The 15,080-nt window shown below is 37.8% G+C and overlaps 1 protein-coding gene across 9 annotated transcripts in view; it reads left to right on the forward strand.

Moving 5' to 3' along the window:
• The first annotated feature begins 1,215 nt into the window (after positions 1-1,215).
• ZNF800 (zinc finger protein 800) overlaps positions 1,216-15,080 on the forward strand; it is a 35,742-nt gene continuing 21,877 nt past the window's right edge. For 3 of the 9 annotated variants that reach the window (XR_004497442.1, XM_033514296.1, XM_033514292.1), the window contains exons 1-5: positions 1,216-1,345; positions 1,935-2,045; positions 4,262-4,357; positions 7,673-7,816; positions 10,176-11,931. Coding sequence is in view for 8 of the 9 variants with exons in the window: in XM_033514296.1 (XP_033370187.1) it covers positions 1,985-2,045; positions 4,262-4,357; positions 7,673-7,816; positions 10,176-11,931 (2,057 nt within the window). In the remaining variant the exon portion in view is untranslated. Of the gene's footprint in view, positions 1,346-1,486; positions 1,610-1,934; positions 2,046-4,261; positions 4,358-7,672; positions 7,817-10,175; positions 11,932-13,326; positions 15,057-15,080 lie in introns of those variants that run through there. The other 6 variants (XM_015627901.3, XM_015627897.3, XM_033514294.1 and 3 more) reach the window with 6 other exon arrangements.

Raw genomic sequence — 15,080 nt, forward strand, 5'->3', positions numbered from 1 at the left:
GTGGAAGAACCTCTGGACATATACAATGACTTGTGTTTGTTTGTCTAACACAAAGGTTTCAAGTGACTTCTGCTGTACTTCAGAGTTAAGATGCTATTTGGCACTCAGCTGTTTGAACTGTTCTCTGACATTTAAGGGGCTTCCAGTTTATCAACTAAAATCCAAATGCATCTGATGGAGTTTGAATTTGGTCTTATGTTGCTTTGGAAAAAGAAGACTTATTGATTAAATCAGTGTCCATATTTTAAAAGAAGACATAATTGTGTTCAAGTTAATGGCCACAGACCACAGCTCTCTCTATGTCTGATTTGAGAAAGTATGAGACATCTTAGTCTCACACAGACTGTGACTGGAACTTTGTCTGAAACCATCAGTCCTATCTCCATGAAATGATGCTATTACAATCCAGAACTTAACAGAATGTTTCTGTGCTAGTACAATCACTTAGCATTTTTCCTGTAATGATGTGCTTATTTCTGACATTACCTTACAGATTTTTCTTCAACGGCTTAAGTTTTTCCTTAAGTGTATGAAGATTTAATCTTATCCTTTCCTTCGGCAAAAGCCAAGAATCACCTTCTCAACAACCCGAGGTGCCTACAGAAGAGCACTAAGAGAGCACAGGACTAAGCAGGACCCTGTGGAAACGTATCTGGAGCCACCGGCTGCCCTGCCACTCGCTGCACTGCACCAACGTCCTGTAGCCGGTATTTGCCATACAGATCACACAGTTCTCTTTCAGAACACGAGTTTTTCCTCCGGGTGTTCAAAACATTAACCTATCCTTTTCCTTGGTAGGTCTATTAGAACAACTGGTGGTTTGGTTCATCTATTTTTACACTAATGTAATGGCACAGACCAGGCTGAAAGGGGGCAGAAATGCCAGCTCCAGGGACGTTGGCTGCTCCCACTTGTGTCCGGGCACCGGTGCCCTCAGGGCAGCGCTGCGCATCACGGGCGTGCGCGGCGGTCAGCGCGGGCCTTTCTCCCCACCGGGACAAAGACGGAGCCGGTTCCCGCCGCGCGCTCCGTACGGCGGGTCGGTCCTGTGGCAGGCGCCGAGCCTCAGCCCGCCCGGGGCTCCTCCCGTGTGCCGCCACAGCCCCGCGGGCCACACCGCCCGGCCGCGCCCGCCCCGTCCCGCAGCCGCTGCCCGGCACCTGTGCGGCCGGCCCGGGGAGCTGCGGCCGCGGCGCCTGCGCACTGGGCGGGCGCTCGCCGCCAGGACCGCAGTCACTTCCTGCCCCCGTGCCCATCCGGCTCCGGGGTCAGCGGCCGCCGCTCTGGCGGGACAGGGGCGAATAAAGTTTAATTCGGGGAGGGGGAAGCTGCCCGTCTTCTCCAGGTAGGGCCGGCCCGCGGCACCCGCCCGTCGCGCCCGCCCCGTCCCGGTGTCGGCTCCCGCTGTCACCTGCGGCCGCGCGCCCCTCCCGCCCGGGCTGCGCGTGGCGAGCGGCGGGCGCGCCCCGCTCCGGCTCCGGCGGCGCCGCGGCAGCGCCCGGCCCGGCGGCGGGAGCGCCGCAGCCCCGGGGCTGTCGGGGACGCGGCTTGTCCCGCGGGAGCCCAGGGACACCGTCCTATCGGTGGGGCTGCGGGACGAGGCTGCGAGGTGGGGACGGAACGCGGCAGGGCCGCCCACGGAAGGGGCGCGGGGCCGTGCTCGGTGGGGAGGACGTGCGGCCGGGCCGGGCTCGGTGGGGAGGGCGGTGGCCGAGGCGCAGGTGGCGGCGGGGCGGGAGCGGGGCCGTGCTCGCCGCGGCCGTTGCAGAGGGCGTCGTGAGACCTGCCGAAAACAATGGGAACTTTCTCCTGCGCCAGCGGTGCCGCTGCCTCCGGCCTGCCCCGCCGTGCTGCCGTAGGAAGTGGGTGTGCGGGCTTGGCGCGCTCCTGAGCCGCCTGTGCTTCGGCGGTGACAGCCAGTTTCCTTATTTTAGCAGAAACGAGCTGCTGGATGTAGAAGGAAAGTAGATCGTGCGCACAGAAAATGCCTCTAAGGGACAAGTGTTGTCAGACTGACCACCATCACCATGGATGCTGTGAACCAGGTATAGTGGTGTGTGATGGATGTTTTTCCGATGGATTCGGATGTTTTGCATATTTCCATTAAAAGCTTGCAGAAACTGTTGTGAGGATTTCAAATGTGTATCATTAGTGTCAGTTCTAGGTATGAAAAGTTTCTCAATTTTTTTTTTCTTTTTTTTTCTTTTTTTTTCTTTTGGTATCCTTGAGCTGTCACCTTAAAATCGTTTCAGGAAGAGACTATTTTACTTCCTGGATGTGGGATAATCCTCAGGCCAACACATGGGCATTGTATGCAGTGAGCAGAGGAAGGGAAGAAGTTGTATAAAACAACAAACCCCTTTGTTTCCAAAAAAGTGCGGTGTTCTCAGCTTTTTTTGTAAAATTGTGGTTTTGGCAATCATTTGCATTTGTTGTTTATATTTTTACCTTGTCTCCTCTGGTGAGCTCTGGTGAAATTTAAGATCTTTATGGGGTTTTTCTCCTCTGAGACTAAGTCCTAGAACAACTCTACATTCCATGGCTGAGTGATGTGAAAGATGCCATCAGTGGAAATGGTAATGAATATTCTGAAGGTTTAGCCTTCATCAGGTTTTGATGCCTTTGAAATTATTCTGCTTGTTGTTATAATTGGTATTTTTGAAGGCAACTTTGTTTCTTTTTGCCTTGTTATAGAGTTTATTTGGATGTGTTCACTTACATTTTTGAAAGAAAGGTGCTGTTTGCATGCTTCCACTTTTGTTTTGACCAGAAAGGGATCAGTTTGGGGAATTAACAGATGAAAATGTGAGCATAGTGACTTTGATTATGCCTCTTTTGTGATATGTAATTTTAGAGTAGATATTATTCAGTGAGTAGAAACGTTTCTTTGTGTTGACGATGAAATGGTTTTGAGTTTTCTAATGCTTTCAAAAAAATGAATATATTTTTCTTTCCTGACAAATTAACAATGATGTCTTAGGTCTGCTTCATCTGTGTTACTCTTCTTAATGTCAGTAGGTGTTGTACATGCATATTAGAGGCTGTATACAAACCAAAATGTTTTATTTTGAAGTGTAGGGAGTAGGCTAGTGGAATACAATATGTCATTGTGTTAGAGATTCCCAAATGATGAGCTGATTTGTTATGGTTGTTACATGTTTGTATATATAATAGTATGTTATGGGACCAGGATAGTTGGGTGCAGTGTTCATTCTGTTGTCCTTTTTTACAGTGCTTTGTTTTCTGATGTTCTTTTCAGCTAGAATTCATTTATAACCTTTTATCTTTTAGCTCAACGTTCCTGTCAAAATTTGTTTATTCTTTTTGCACTTATTATCTCTAACTAGTTTCATACTATGATTCAACTGACCTTTATTAAAAATATATTTCTTAGAGATCTCAGTGCTTCATTTAGAAATGAAAACCTTAAAATGGGGTTAAAATCAAACCAAGTGGTTAAGGTGGGAGCCAGTTTGTGAAGTACCAGGCTGGCTGTTTAGTCAATCAAAAGTATAAAAGAAGACCTAACTGAAGGTTTTGCAAACACATGCTTCAAGAAGTATTCTTACTCTTGTAAATTTGTTTTCACTATAGGCAAAGCTTAATTACCATATCTATATACAGCAGTGGAGTGCTGTTAAGTTTTATGTGCATAAATACTGCATATTGTAATGGCTAAAAATTCTGATTAATATATGTTTTTGTTTCAATAGCTTTTGGAAGGAATATAATGTGGAATGAAACATCAGGAATAAAGTATTCCCTCAGCAGTTTATTTGAGCCCGAGTAGTTATATTGAGTGTAGTTTTCATGGTTAAAAATACCATGATAGGGTTTTTTTGGTATATGCTATGTAGCTATGCTTATGCTTTTTTTCTGATCATTGCTACTTTAAATTTGGCTCCAGTGTTTAGGTGCATCCTGGCAACATTGAAGTAATGTAGTGGGCTATGAAGTATTTGGTAATGTTGGTAATACAGTATTTGGTAATTCTCTTTCATACATGTTGTTTGGTTTTAACAATGGGAGCTTTGAATATGCATTTTTTAAGTGATCAAAAAGACAGCAAGCTGTCTGAAGGTATCATGGCTGGAAAATTCAGTGTTTTTTGTAATACAGTATAAGTGAAAATTTTAGAGCAAGGCTACTTTTACTGTAGTCCTGTCTTTCTAGCTAGTTTACTGTATGTATGGAAAATTCCTAAATTACAGAAATCACCTGAGTGTTCTCTAATGGCTTATTATCTTTTTATGTATTTCAGTGAATCTTTTGGAACCTGGTGATCCTCCATTATTGCAGCAGCCTCTGCAAACATCAAAATCTGGTATACAACAAATCATTGAGTGTTTTCGATCAGGTAGGAAACCATGCCTGACCCTTAAGAATTTCATTACCGTGTTAAAAGAGTTATATTCAGTGTAATAAAATAACCAGTACCTGACTTTATGCATATTTGCAAAATATTTGTAGATTTTTGAAATTAGGTGTTCCTTTCAATAAGGGCTTCTATAGAAAGTAATGAAGATACAAATCTTGCTGTTTAGGTATCCTTCAAAAACCTTAAAAACTGAGTTTGTTTTTCTGCTTTATGTCATTTCTTTGTGCTATTATCAGGGAGTTTATTGTAAAACTCCTGAGGCGAAGAAAAAGCTTTATCTTGAATATCCTAAATTGTTTTATCATATTACTTTTGAGGCGTTCCTTGATTGGTTTTGGGAGTTGCAATACATAGCAATGAACAGCTAAACATTTGGGGAGGTATGCCAGGGTTTCTACACTTCTGATCTTTGGCAAACTAAAGATTTTATTTTCACAGCTTTTGGTCTTTAGTGCCACTATGCGTTTCTAGATTTTTTCACGTAGAACTTTTACATACATGAAATATGTTGTGTGTAAAAGCACTGCTGCTGTGCAATGAGATGCATGTCTGGTCTGTGTCTTGTAAAAGGGCACAGTGTTTAAGTTGTCCACTAGCATTTCAATAACCTAATACAAAAACAGGTTGCGAGATTATTCATTAATATTCATTGATATTCATTCATTTTTTAGCCTGCTTGAGATTGCTTGAGGCCTCAGATATGTGACACAGGCTTCTTCTGCTTGAAGCAACTACTGGTAATAGCACAAAGTAGTTGCAGGTACTTTGAGTTACTTCCAGATCATCCTCCCTGGCAGGTGTTAAATTGATACCTTACTTTGCTGTCATCAGTCACCTGCATCAGGGAGATTGGCCAGAAGGCAAGAGGTCTTAGAGAAAGATTCTATTGACTAGTTTTGAACAAACAGCATTTCGTTTTGGAAAGAGAGTATTTGATTCTTGTGATAATAAAGGAACAGAAATTTAACACAGAGTATTGTACATTACTGTCTAAGTAATTTTATCCAAAGCTTCTGTCATTCAGAGCATTAAGAATTAAAAGTGAATTTGAATCTATTTTTTTCTAAAAAACTGCTTGCAAAAGGCATAAATTTGGGTATCTCATAGAGAGATATTTATGACTGGTATTCTCGACTGACTTATTGTGACTTTGATGTTATTCTAGCATCAACATTTACAAATATTAGCAGAATTTGGCAAGGTATCATCTGCATTACCATCACAATTTACAGTTAGATGTAGCTACAAAATAGCGAAGACTTCAGTAAATCTTTCTTCTTCAGTAACCTGGAGGCAGCATCTACTGACACAAGATTGACTTGTTGCCACTGTCTGCAGTTGGTGAAGGAGATGATTTGTTTTCCTCTGCCTGCTGTGTCCACAAAACCAGTGGATATTTTACATTTTTTTGCTGTATCCAGAAGTTTCTGTATGTCTACAATTTAATTCTAAAGGACCACTTATTTTTCTTTACTCCCAGCTGTGGAAAGTTTCACAATTGCATAAGGATGATTTGAAGCCAGAGTGACTACCATGTCATATAGTATGAGCTTCGATATGTAATAAATTCTTTAATCTCTTCTGGTAGTTCTTAAATCCAGTAATTTGTATTGGAAAAAAAACATTTCAGTCCTGAACAGGAGACTGAATACCAGTATAACAGGGGAGTTATACCAGTATAACCTTGATTGGGTAATAGTGGGGAATATTTTTATTTTTTGAGACTGAGGTTTGTGGTTAGGGCATGCATGAACAGCATGGAATTTTATCTACATGGAGCATATTCAATTTTGTTCAGCTGAATTTTTATATGCAGAAATTCAAATGCTGGTTGGTGACATCTGAGTAAACAATCTGCTTTTGGGGGAAACTGTAAAATTTTTATTTGTTGCTGTATCTAAATATTTTTCCAGTAGTCTGTAAAAATGCAGATCAAATGAAGGTGAGGTTAGTGACACTCAAAGAAAGAGCAGTGGATATGGCTTGGGAAGGCATAGGAGGGGACAGGAACTGTGGTAGCCTCAGATAGTCAAGTTTGGATGCCATTTTTAAGGAACTGTAGAAGAAGGCACTGCTTTGCTGGAAGCTTTGTATGACTATTATTGCACCAAGAAATGAGTTTTTTTGGGGGGGGCCTTTTTTATTGAAGCACTATTTTGCCTATCATGAGATTATTAATATTTGAAAGATTTTAATTTAGAAAATAGTTCTGCAGTGTGACTCTGAGTTTGATCTTTGAAAGGAATTCTTAAGAGAAGTGTAATGAGATGACAGAACACTTGACCTTGTAGTTCAGCTTGAAGAATGTCTTGCTGCTGCTGTTCTATAGGTGTTTGATATTATTTATTCATGGTCTGGTTTTGTTATATTTTTGCTTGCTTGATAAGTCTTGAGTAATTAAATTCTAATAAAAATCAAGATATATAAATTAGCTGAATTTTGTTTGTGCTCCTTTCTAATTTGGGGTCGGTAAGCATCATTTAATAGTCTATTGCTAATTTTAGGCCTTAAATTCATAATTTTCATGAGATGAGAAATGAAGGAGTAAGTTTGAAGTGTAAAAAAATGACAGGAGCTGGAATACTTCAACAATGCTAGATCTAACTACCTTTGTATACAATGCATTAAAGTCTAGAAAACGGGCATATTTTATCATGTTCTCTGTGTTTTAATGGAGATCTTTCAGATTTAAGTTGTATGTATTTTCCTTTCATCAGACTGAAAATATGCCTACATTTCTACTGTCTGACGTAAGCATCATCATCTTGGAGTTGGGTCAGATATCTACATGTAGTAACATTTCTTGACCTGTTAGTTATTCTCTTTATCTATTTTATGCTTGAGTTTTTTGCCTTACCAGGTGCCATTTCTATGTGAAATAGCTGTATGTGTCATGTTCTTTTAGCACTGTAGGATAACCCTAAAGAAAAATACTACAGGCTTCTTTAAATGCTCTGAGTACTTCTTTCCTATTGGGCAATTGTATTGCAACAACCAAATATCATAGTAAGAAGTCTTTCCTGATGTTTTGTGTTAGTTTTTATTATAAATCATTGCACTTTCTCTGTAAACTGTAATGTGTGTAATCCTTGAGGGGTTTTCACCCTAGTCTTGTCTACATAGTGAAATTTGGAGCACATATCATAAACTTACAGTACAAGTGAAGTAGCATTAACAAAAGATAAAATGCTGTTACAGTTATTCATGGTCTAAAATGTTTCCACTTTCATGGGATGATGTGAATTAAGAGATGAACAGAAAGCCTCCTTAAGTGTAATATTTCTTTTATTACAGGAACAAAACAACTTAAACATATCTTGTTAAAGGATGTGGACACCATTTTTGAGTGTAAATTGTGCCGGAGTCTCTTCAGGGGGTTACCAAATTTAATTACTCATAAAAAGTTCTATTGTCCTCCAAGTCTTCAGATGGATGATAGTAAGTCTTATTAATTTAAATGTTTAATAAAGCTATGTGAAGTTGAAAAATCTATCTTTCTTTACCATTTACACAAATATACCTGAAACAAAAATACAAAAAATAGATGGATCTAAATTTCTGTGGTAACATGTGTTACCATAACACTTCCATGTTTCATGGAGGAGCTATAGCAATAATTTTATATGAATTGACAGCCAAGAGCCATGCCAATATCATAATTAGATAGCTAGTTTGTACATCTAGCCTTTTAATTAAGTGTCACTCTTAACACTTTCTATTCTTTCTTCCCCTTTTTCTTTCCCGTCTGTCCTTTACTGTGGAGGATACCAAAAGCTTGTCAAAGACTGGGAAACTAATCTCACAGAAAACAGTGGCTCTAACAGGGTGTTTCAGTTTTAGTTCTGATGGACTTGGGCTGCTCCTGTGAAGTGAAAGGTCAATATCCTTAATATTCTCCTGTACTGAGGAAGCCCTTACAGTGCTTGTGTCATGGATGCAGTCTTTTGGTTTTAGTCAGTGTGAAACACAGACTGAAAGTTTATGCTTTTATGTAAGGATCTGTGCTTGAATAATGCTGTCTCTTTTCCCCTGCTTCACTTCACTGTGTGCTGCTTTAACATCTATGTGGTCATGCATAGCTCTAGATCTTTGTTGTAGAAAATAAACTTTATTATTAAAAACAGTAACTTAAATGATGAGGAATAAGCCAAGAATGATATTTTTATGGAAAAAGAAATTTATTGCAGTCTCTTTCCAGTGATAACTTTTTGTTGATCTGAGTAAAGCTGATTAATTTGGAAATGTGTCAGCCTTAAAAAATGTTTTGTAAAGCTAATTACCTTGATCCCTTAACTAGATCAATATAGTTGCAATGAGGCTTTTTCTTTCCTGATTAATGCCTTCCTGCCTTAATATTTCAAAAATTAGGAACAGAGATGCACTTTAATTATTCTTTTCACACATGGTGTCAGCTGAAATGAGAAGGTGAAAAGGCTGGTACTGTCACCTTCCTTAAATGAGCTTGCTTGGCCAGTTCGAGTCACAGAGCTTCTCTGTGAGAAGGGGTGACTCGTAGTTTGAAAGCAAGGTTAGAAGTGCATGTGACTTTAGATGCAATAGTTTCTCAGCAAAGTAAGGTTATCCTGAGGAGAGCCTTCATGTCCGGCTCCTGGCATTCTAGCCTTCATTTAACTTTCTGATTAACTTTCATATGTTAATATGAAGTAATGTACAAATAAAGTAACTTCCACTGTTCACTATGAGAGGTGCAAATAAAAGGAATAATACTACACACTTGGAATAAAACTGTATAAATACTTGTGCTTTGTATAAAATTGAGTAGTTGTTGAACTAAGTGGGAGTTTTTTCAATAAATAAAAGATAGTGAACAAGAGGCAAGAATAAAAGTTCAGCGCACTATGGTGAAAAATTCATGCACTCAGTATAGTCATGAAGTAGTCTTAAAAGATGCTATAAAATAGGAAGGACCTTTTCCTCTTGGTAAAAACTATATAGATAGGCTCGTTTGAAACTGACTGAAAAAGCTGTTAAAAATTCAGTGTTTAAAAATGGGTTTGGAGCAGCAAAACAGCCTGTATTTTATACTGACACTTTTCATGTGTTGCTGGGTGTGTGGAAGGAATAACTTTGACTGTGTGTTTTTAATTAGCTGTTACCAGGACTCACATCTTTAAAATTTTGCACAATAATTTGAACTGTGTCATCTCAGAGCCTCACCTTTTTGCTGTAGGACCCCAACTTCCTAGTTGTGCCATTGCAGATGCTTTGAGTGTCACACTGGGAACTGGAGCACTGAACTAATTTGGTGTTTAAAAAGAGATTACTGAGACCTGTAAAATATTATCTACTTTTATCTTTGTGCAGTGCTCAGGTTACACAGATGTTTCATTCTTTGGTAAGGATTGTTCAGAATTCACAGAGAAGAGCTTATTTCCAGAATTAGGTTCCTTTATTGAGAGTGCCTGTATCCCACAGTAGGAAAATTGGTTTTTAATGATACTTCAGGCTTAGTTGCAAGCCTGCAGAACAAGCTCAGTCAAATGATGTTATTTTTGCAATTGATACAGTTTTTTAAAGACCAGCTTAATTCCAGTCATACAAATTTTTAGTTCAGGTGGCTTTCACATTAGCACACCAGGAGGGTTATTTCCGATGTTGGCTTTTAATAAAAAGGCAACTTGTAATGATTACTCAAAGCCTTTGAATGTTCAGAGAGTACAAAAGAGGATTTGTGGAAATTTAGAGACTGAATTCACATAGCGGTTAAAAGCTACTTTGAAATTTAAATAATTGGAAGTTGCTAATCATTAAAAAATACCTTTTCCTCTTTCCACAGACCTCCCAGATACAAAAGATAAGCAGAGTCAAGCCATAAATAACCTTCTTGAAGCAATTTATCCAAGGGTAGATAAGCAAGAATATATCATTACATTGGAACCTATAGAAACTAATCAAAATGCTGTATTTCAATATGTGTCAAGGACTGATAGCCCAGATGAGAACACAGAAAGTATTCATACCCCTGATCAAGCTCCAGTACAGATACAGGAACCCAGCACTGAGCAACCCAAGACTGTTTCAGCCCCTGCCCCAGTCCCAGCTGGGGAGGCTGTAGAATTACCTCCTGCTGATCCTGTTACAAACAAGGTGATACCTACTCCTGAAGAGCAGCCACCAGCAGTAAATCCTGACTTGGACTCTCTGGATAATTCTGATTATGGCCACCAGTTGATTTGTTGCCTCTGTAGGAAGGAATTTCATTCAAGACGGAGTGTACGCCGGCACATTCGAAAAGTACACAAAAAAAAGATGGAAGAGCTAAAGAAGTACATAGAAACAAAAAAGAAACTAAACCAGTGCTCTGCAAAAGGACGAAATAAGAATGTTCTCGTAACACTAGGTAGAAGTTGTCCCGTGTGTTATAAATCATTTGCCACAAAAGCCAATGTAAGGAGGCATTTTGATGAAGTTCATAGAGGATTAAGAAGGGATTCCATTACTCCTGATATAGCTACAAAGCCTGGGCAACCTTTGTTCTTGGATACAGTTTCTGCTAAAAAATCTTTTAAGACCAGAAAACAAAAGTCGTCTTCAAAGGCTGAATACAATTTAAGTGCATGCAAATGCCTTCTGTGCAAGAGAAAATATAGTTCACAAATAATGCTGAAAAGGCATATGCAAATTGTTCACAAGATAACTCTTTCTGGGAAGAACTCTAAAAGAGAGAAAGGACCCAACAATGCTACCAATGGCACAGAAATAAAAGTCGAACCAGCAGATTCTGTAGAACCTTCACCCCCTTCCATTGCGCTTTCTCCGCAGAATGAATTAAAGGGAACAAATCATTCAAATGAGAAAAAGAGCACACCGTCAGCACAGAAAAATAAGGTTAAACAGGACCCTGAAAACCCTAAATCAACTTCTAAATCAACCACTAAATCAACCTGCAAATCAACCACTAAATCAACCCCTAAATCAACCAATGCATCTGCTGCAGGTGGCCAGCAAAAAACCAGGAAGCCAAAACTTTCAGCTGGCTTTGACTTCAAGCAGCTTTACTGTAAACTCTGTAAGCGCCAGTTTACTTCTAAACAGAATTTAACAAAACACATTGAATTACACACAGATGGAAATAATATTTATGTTAAATACTACAGGTGTCCACTCTGCTCTTACGAAACGCGTCGCAAGCGTGATGTGATAAGACACATAACTGTGGTTCATAAAAAGTCGCCACGCTACCTTGGGAAAATAACGGCAAGTTTAGAAATAAGAGCAATAAAGAAGCCAATTGATCTTGTTCTAAATAAGGTGACAAAAAGAGGCTCTCAAAGGGATGAAACAAAACAGATTGGTTCGAAACAGGATGTCACCTCTAATTCTCCCAATAAAAAGTATGAAGGAGCTGATGTTGGTATTGAAGTAAAAGTAACAAAAAACTTTTCTCTGCACCGATGCAATAAATGTGGGAAAGCATTTGCCAGAAAAGCTTTCCTGGAACATCATAAGAAAACCCACAAAGCAAACGTATCTCATTCACCTGAAGAAAGTAAAACCAAAGGCAGAAGTACAAGATCTAAAGCTGTTGTCTGGTGAGGAAAAAGAAAAAGTGTTTTGTCCTTGTTTTTATTTGTTTTTATTTTTTTTAAAAAAACCCCAACAATACCACTTCATTTTCTTCTGCTTCAGTTGATTTATTGCTGAAAATGTATTTTCTCATAGACTTTATCCTTTAGTGGCTTAAATGCCAAAGTAGATGTCAAATTTGGTGGTTTTTTGGTTTTTTTTAGCATTTTGGAGAAGAGTTAAAATCTAAATATTGTCATTATAGAAAGATGGAATGTAGTTTATACTAAGTTTAAAATGTTTTAAGGCATCTGTTGTAATCAAGTGAATATGCATACACTTTTAAAATACTAATTTTCTAAAATTAGCAATAATTTTGTTTGAGTAACTCAACTCAATTAACTTTGCTGTGACCACTTGAAGAAGTACTAAAAGTACTAAAGTAAAAGCTGATAACAGAAAAAATCTCTATGAACTTACTGGAATTAGCATTTGTGAATTTAATTTTTTGTTTTAATATGTATTGCCTACACACTGTCAACAAAAGTGCATAGAAGAGTTTTTTTTGATGTAATTTGGTTGCTTAGTTGCTTTGATTTAAAATCATTATATGGGTTAGGTGCGTGCAGATACCTTTGACGTCATTAAATTTAGAATTTCATTCTTTTAATGCTTATTTATATAAGCCTGTGTTTGGAGACTTGTGGTCATTTAGTGTTTTAAATTGTTCAAATCTTATCAAAGTTTTTGCTTTAAGCATCGATATGTATTGAAGTCTGGCCTAGAATTTTCTAAACTTCTGCTTATGTGGTGTTCTGAGAATTTTTTTAGACTTCGAGGGATTGTATTTGTAGTTACTCAGTTTTCCACAGCCTTCATGTTAAAGGTGGCCTATTTTTAGAGGACCTTTTAAAAAAGCAAATATTTGTGTGCAGTCACTTTGTATTCCAGAATGACCAATTGGTGGCTGAAGGTTGGGGATTGTACAAAAACATGAGAAGAGAGACTGTAATGATACTTGTAGGAGTTTTTAACATCCTTATTCAGAATCATCTTTCTAGCATATTTGGTAAAAAGGAAACTAAGTTATATGTGCCTTGTTCTATATTTCAACTCTGAAAAGCTATTTTCTAGGAGGTGAGTTGACTTGAGTTCAGCTTTCACAGTGAATAACCACCTCGTTATGTTAAATTGTGATGTGGTGCTTTTGTGACTTTCTAATCAATCCTGACCAAATTAGGCAGAACTTCAAAAATGAACTGAGTTGAACCCTGAATTATGCTGAATTCTAGAGGGGGAGTGACTTCTGCATTTTGAATAAGAATTAAACATTTAACCTTGTAAATTATTTATGTTGTGTAGTTTAAAACAGAATTATATGGGTAAACTCAAAGTATTAATTTATTCCCGTTTCTCTTCAGATAGGTTCAAGTGATGTTCGGAAAGTTTGAAGTTCATTTGAATGAAAAAGACTTTAGTTTGTTGTTGGAACTGCTAATTCTTGATAATGGTACTATAAGGAGAAAATACTTTCATAAGGTGTTTTTTTTTTCTTATTATATAAATAATCATTCTGACTGCTTGTAGGACAATACCACTTCCCAAAACACTGAAGTAGTTGAAGTGAAATGCACATGCTTCTAAATTAGCAGTTTTCTCTATGCAGTTGTAGTTTGACCCAGTATAGAACAAACTTCCTGAAACTGAAAAAAAGAGTATACCAGAGAAAAGTTAATGAACAGCAGCTTTGGAAGAAGGTGGTTTTTCCTCATTTAGGAAATCTTCAGAAAACTCATCGTACATACTGGTCCTCCTTGGTAGTGCTAATTGATGGACAGCTCAAATTTTGATATGATATCCTACTTTGGTAAATGTTGTGTTATATACTGTTTTAAATTTATTACAAATGAATGTATAAAAGCAAACAATGTAGTGTTTATTGGCTGAATTCTACTAATTTTTAGTATTTGCCATAAATTCAGTTTGTTCATATTGACTGATTTCCTAGTTCAAGGACATTCTGAATTTCACTGTGCTGAAGTTGCTTCAAAGACCTCCATTTCGTTTCCATATGTGGTTCATAAGAAAACTTTGTAAACATCTAGGAAGTTTACAAGAATATCCACATTCCTCTATTCTTTAATTTTTTTTAAAAAAAATTATACACAAGCACTTTAATGATAGTTGCAGTTTATTTTTTCAGTTTATTTTTGAAAGATCAACACACTAATGTTAATATGAAGGTAGTGAGTATTTGCTGATGTATTATAGACAATCTGTGCACAACCACTTATAATGTTAGCTTATTTCATGAAATATTAATAAAAAGGGAGGATAGTTTGGGAGAAACTCAAAATATATTTTCTCTCAAAATCATAAATGACCACTATGGGTAGTACTTGACTTTGTGTAATTGGAAAATATTTTAGATAACTTTTTTTTTAACCTTTTAATTAAGATTGTAGTAAAACAGTTGCATGCCTACCATGATGAAGTTCTTGGCAGGTTTCATTTGATCATGGGTTCTGTTTTGGGGTTTTTTTTGTTGTTTGGGGTTATTTTTTTTTGTTTGTGTTTTTTGTTTATTTTTTTACCTTTTAGAAAATAATTTGTTTAGTGATTTGTGTCAAATTGCTACAATTTGAAAGGTATTGTACATCAGAAGAAATACCATGTTTTTTATATCGGTTCACTCCCTTACTTAGGGAGGTGCCTCGTGTTCATATATACTTTTTTTGTATAAAATATATCTAAATGTTGATCACAAGATCAGGAGTAAAAATGCTTTTATGGATAGAGAACTATTTGGCCCTGTTAGTGCATTGCACTAAAAATACTGTGAATGGGAATTAAGATTGTAGCTTTGCTCAAAATGTTCTATATTGAATGTACATGCTTTTGTTTGGGTAAATGTACTGTATTTGATGGAAAATAAAGCAGACTGGAAATGATTTTTAAGTGGGCATAAACAAAAAGATGTTGTGTTTGTAAACTTGGGATATCTGTCACTCCACAATTGGAAATTACATTGTTTGCGTTTTGTAAAGTTTTATTTGTTGATTATTGAAGCTAGTTGTTTGTAATATTCTGTTAAAATAAATGTGTTTTTTTTTTTTATTAAAAATTTGGCACTTGTGGAGTGAACACTTCACACTGGTGGTCAACCCTTGCTGTG

Source organism: Parus major, chromosome 1A (genome assembly GCF_001522545.3).
Source record: "Parus major isolate Abel chromosome 1A, Parus_major1.1, whole genome shotgun sequence".
Lineage (NCBI taxonomy): Eukaryota > Metazoa > Chordata > Aves > Passeriformes > Paridae > Parus > Parus major.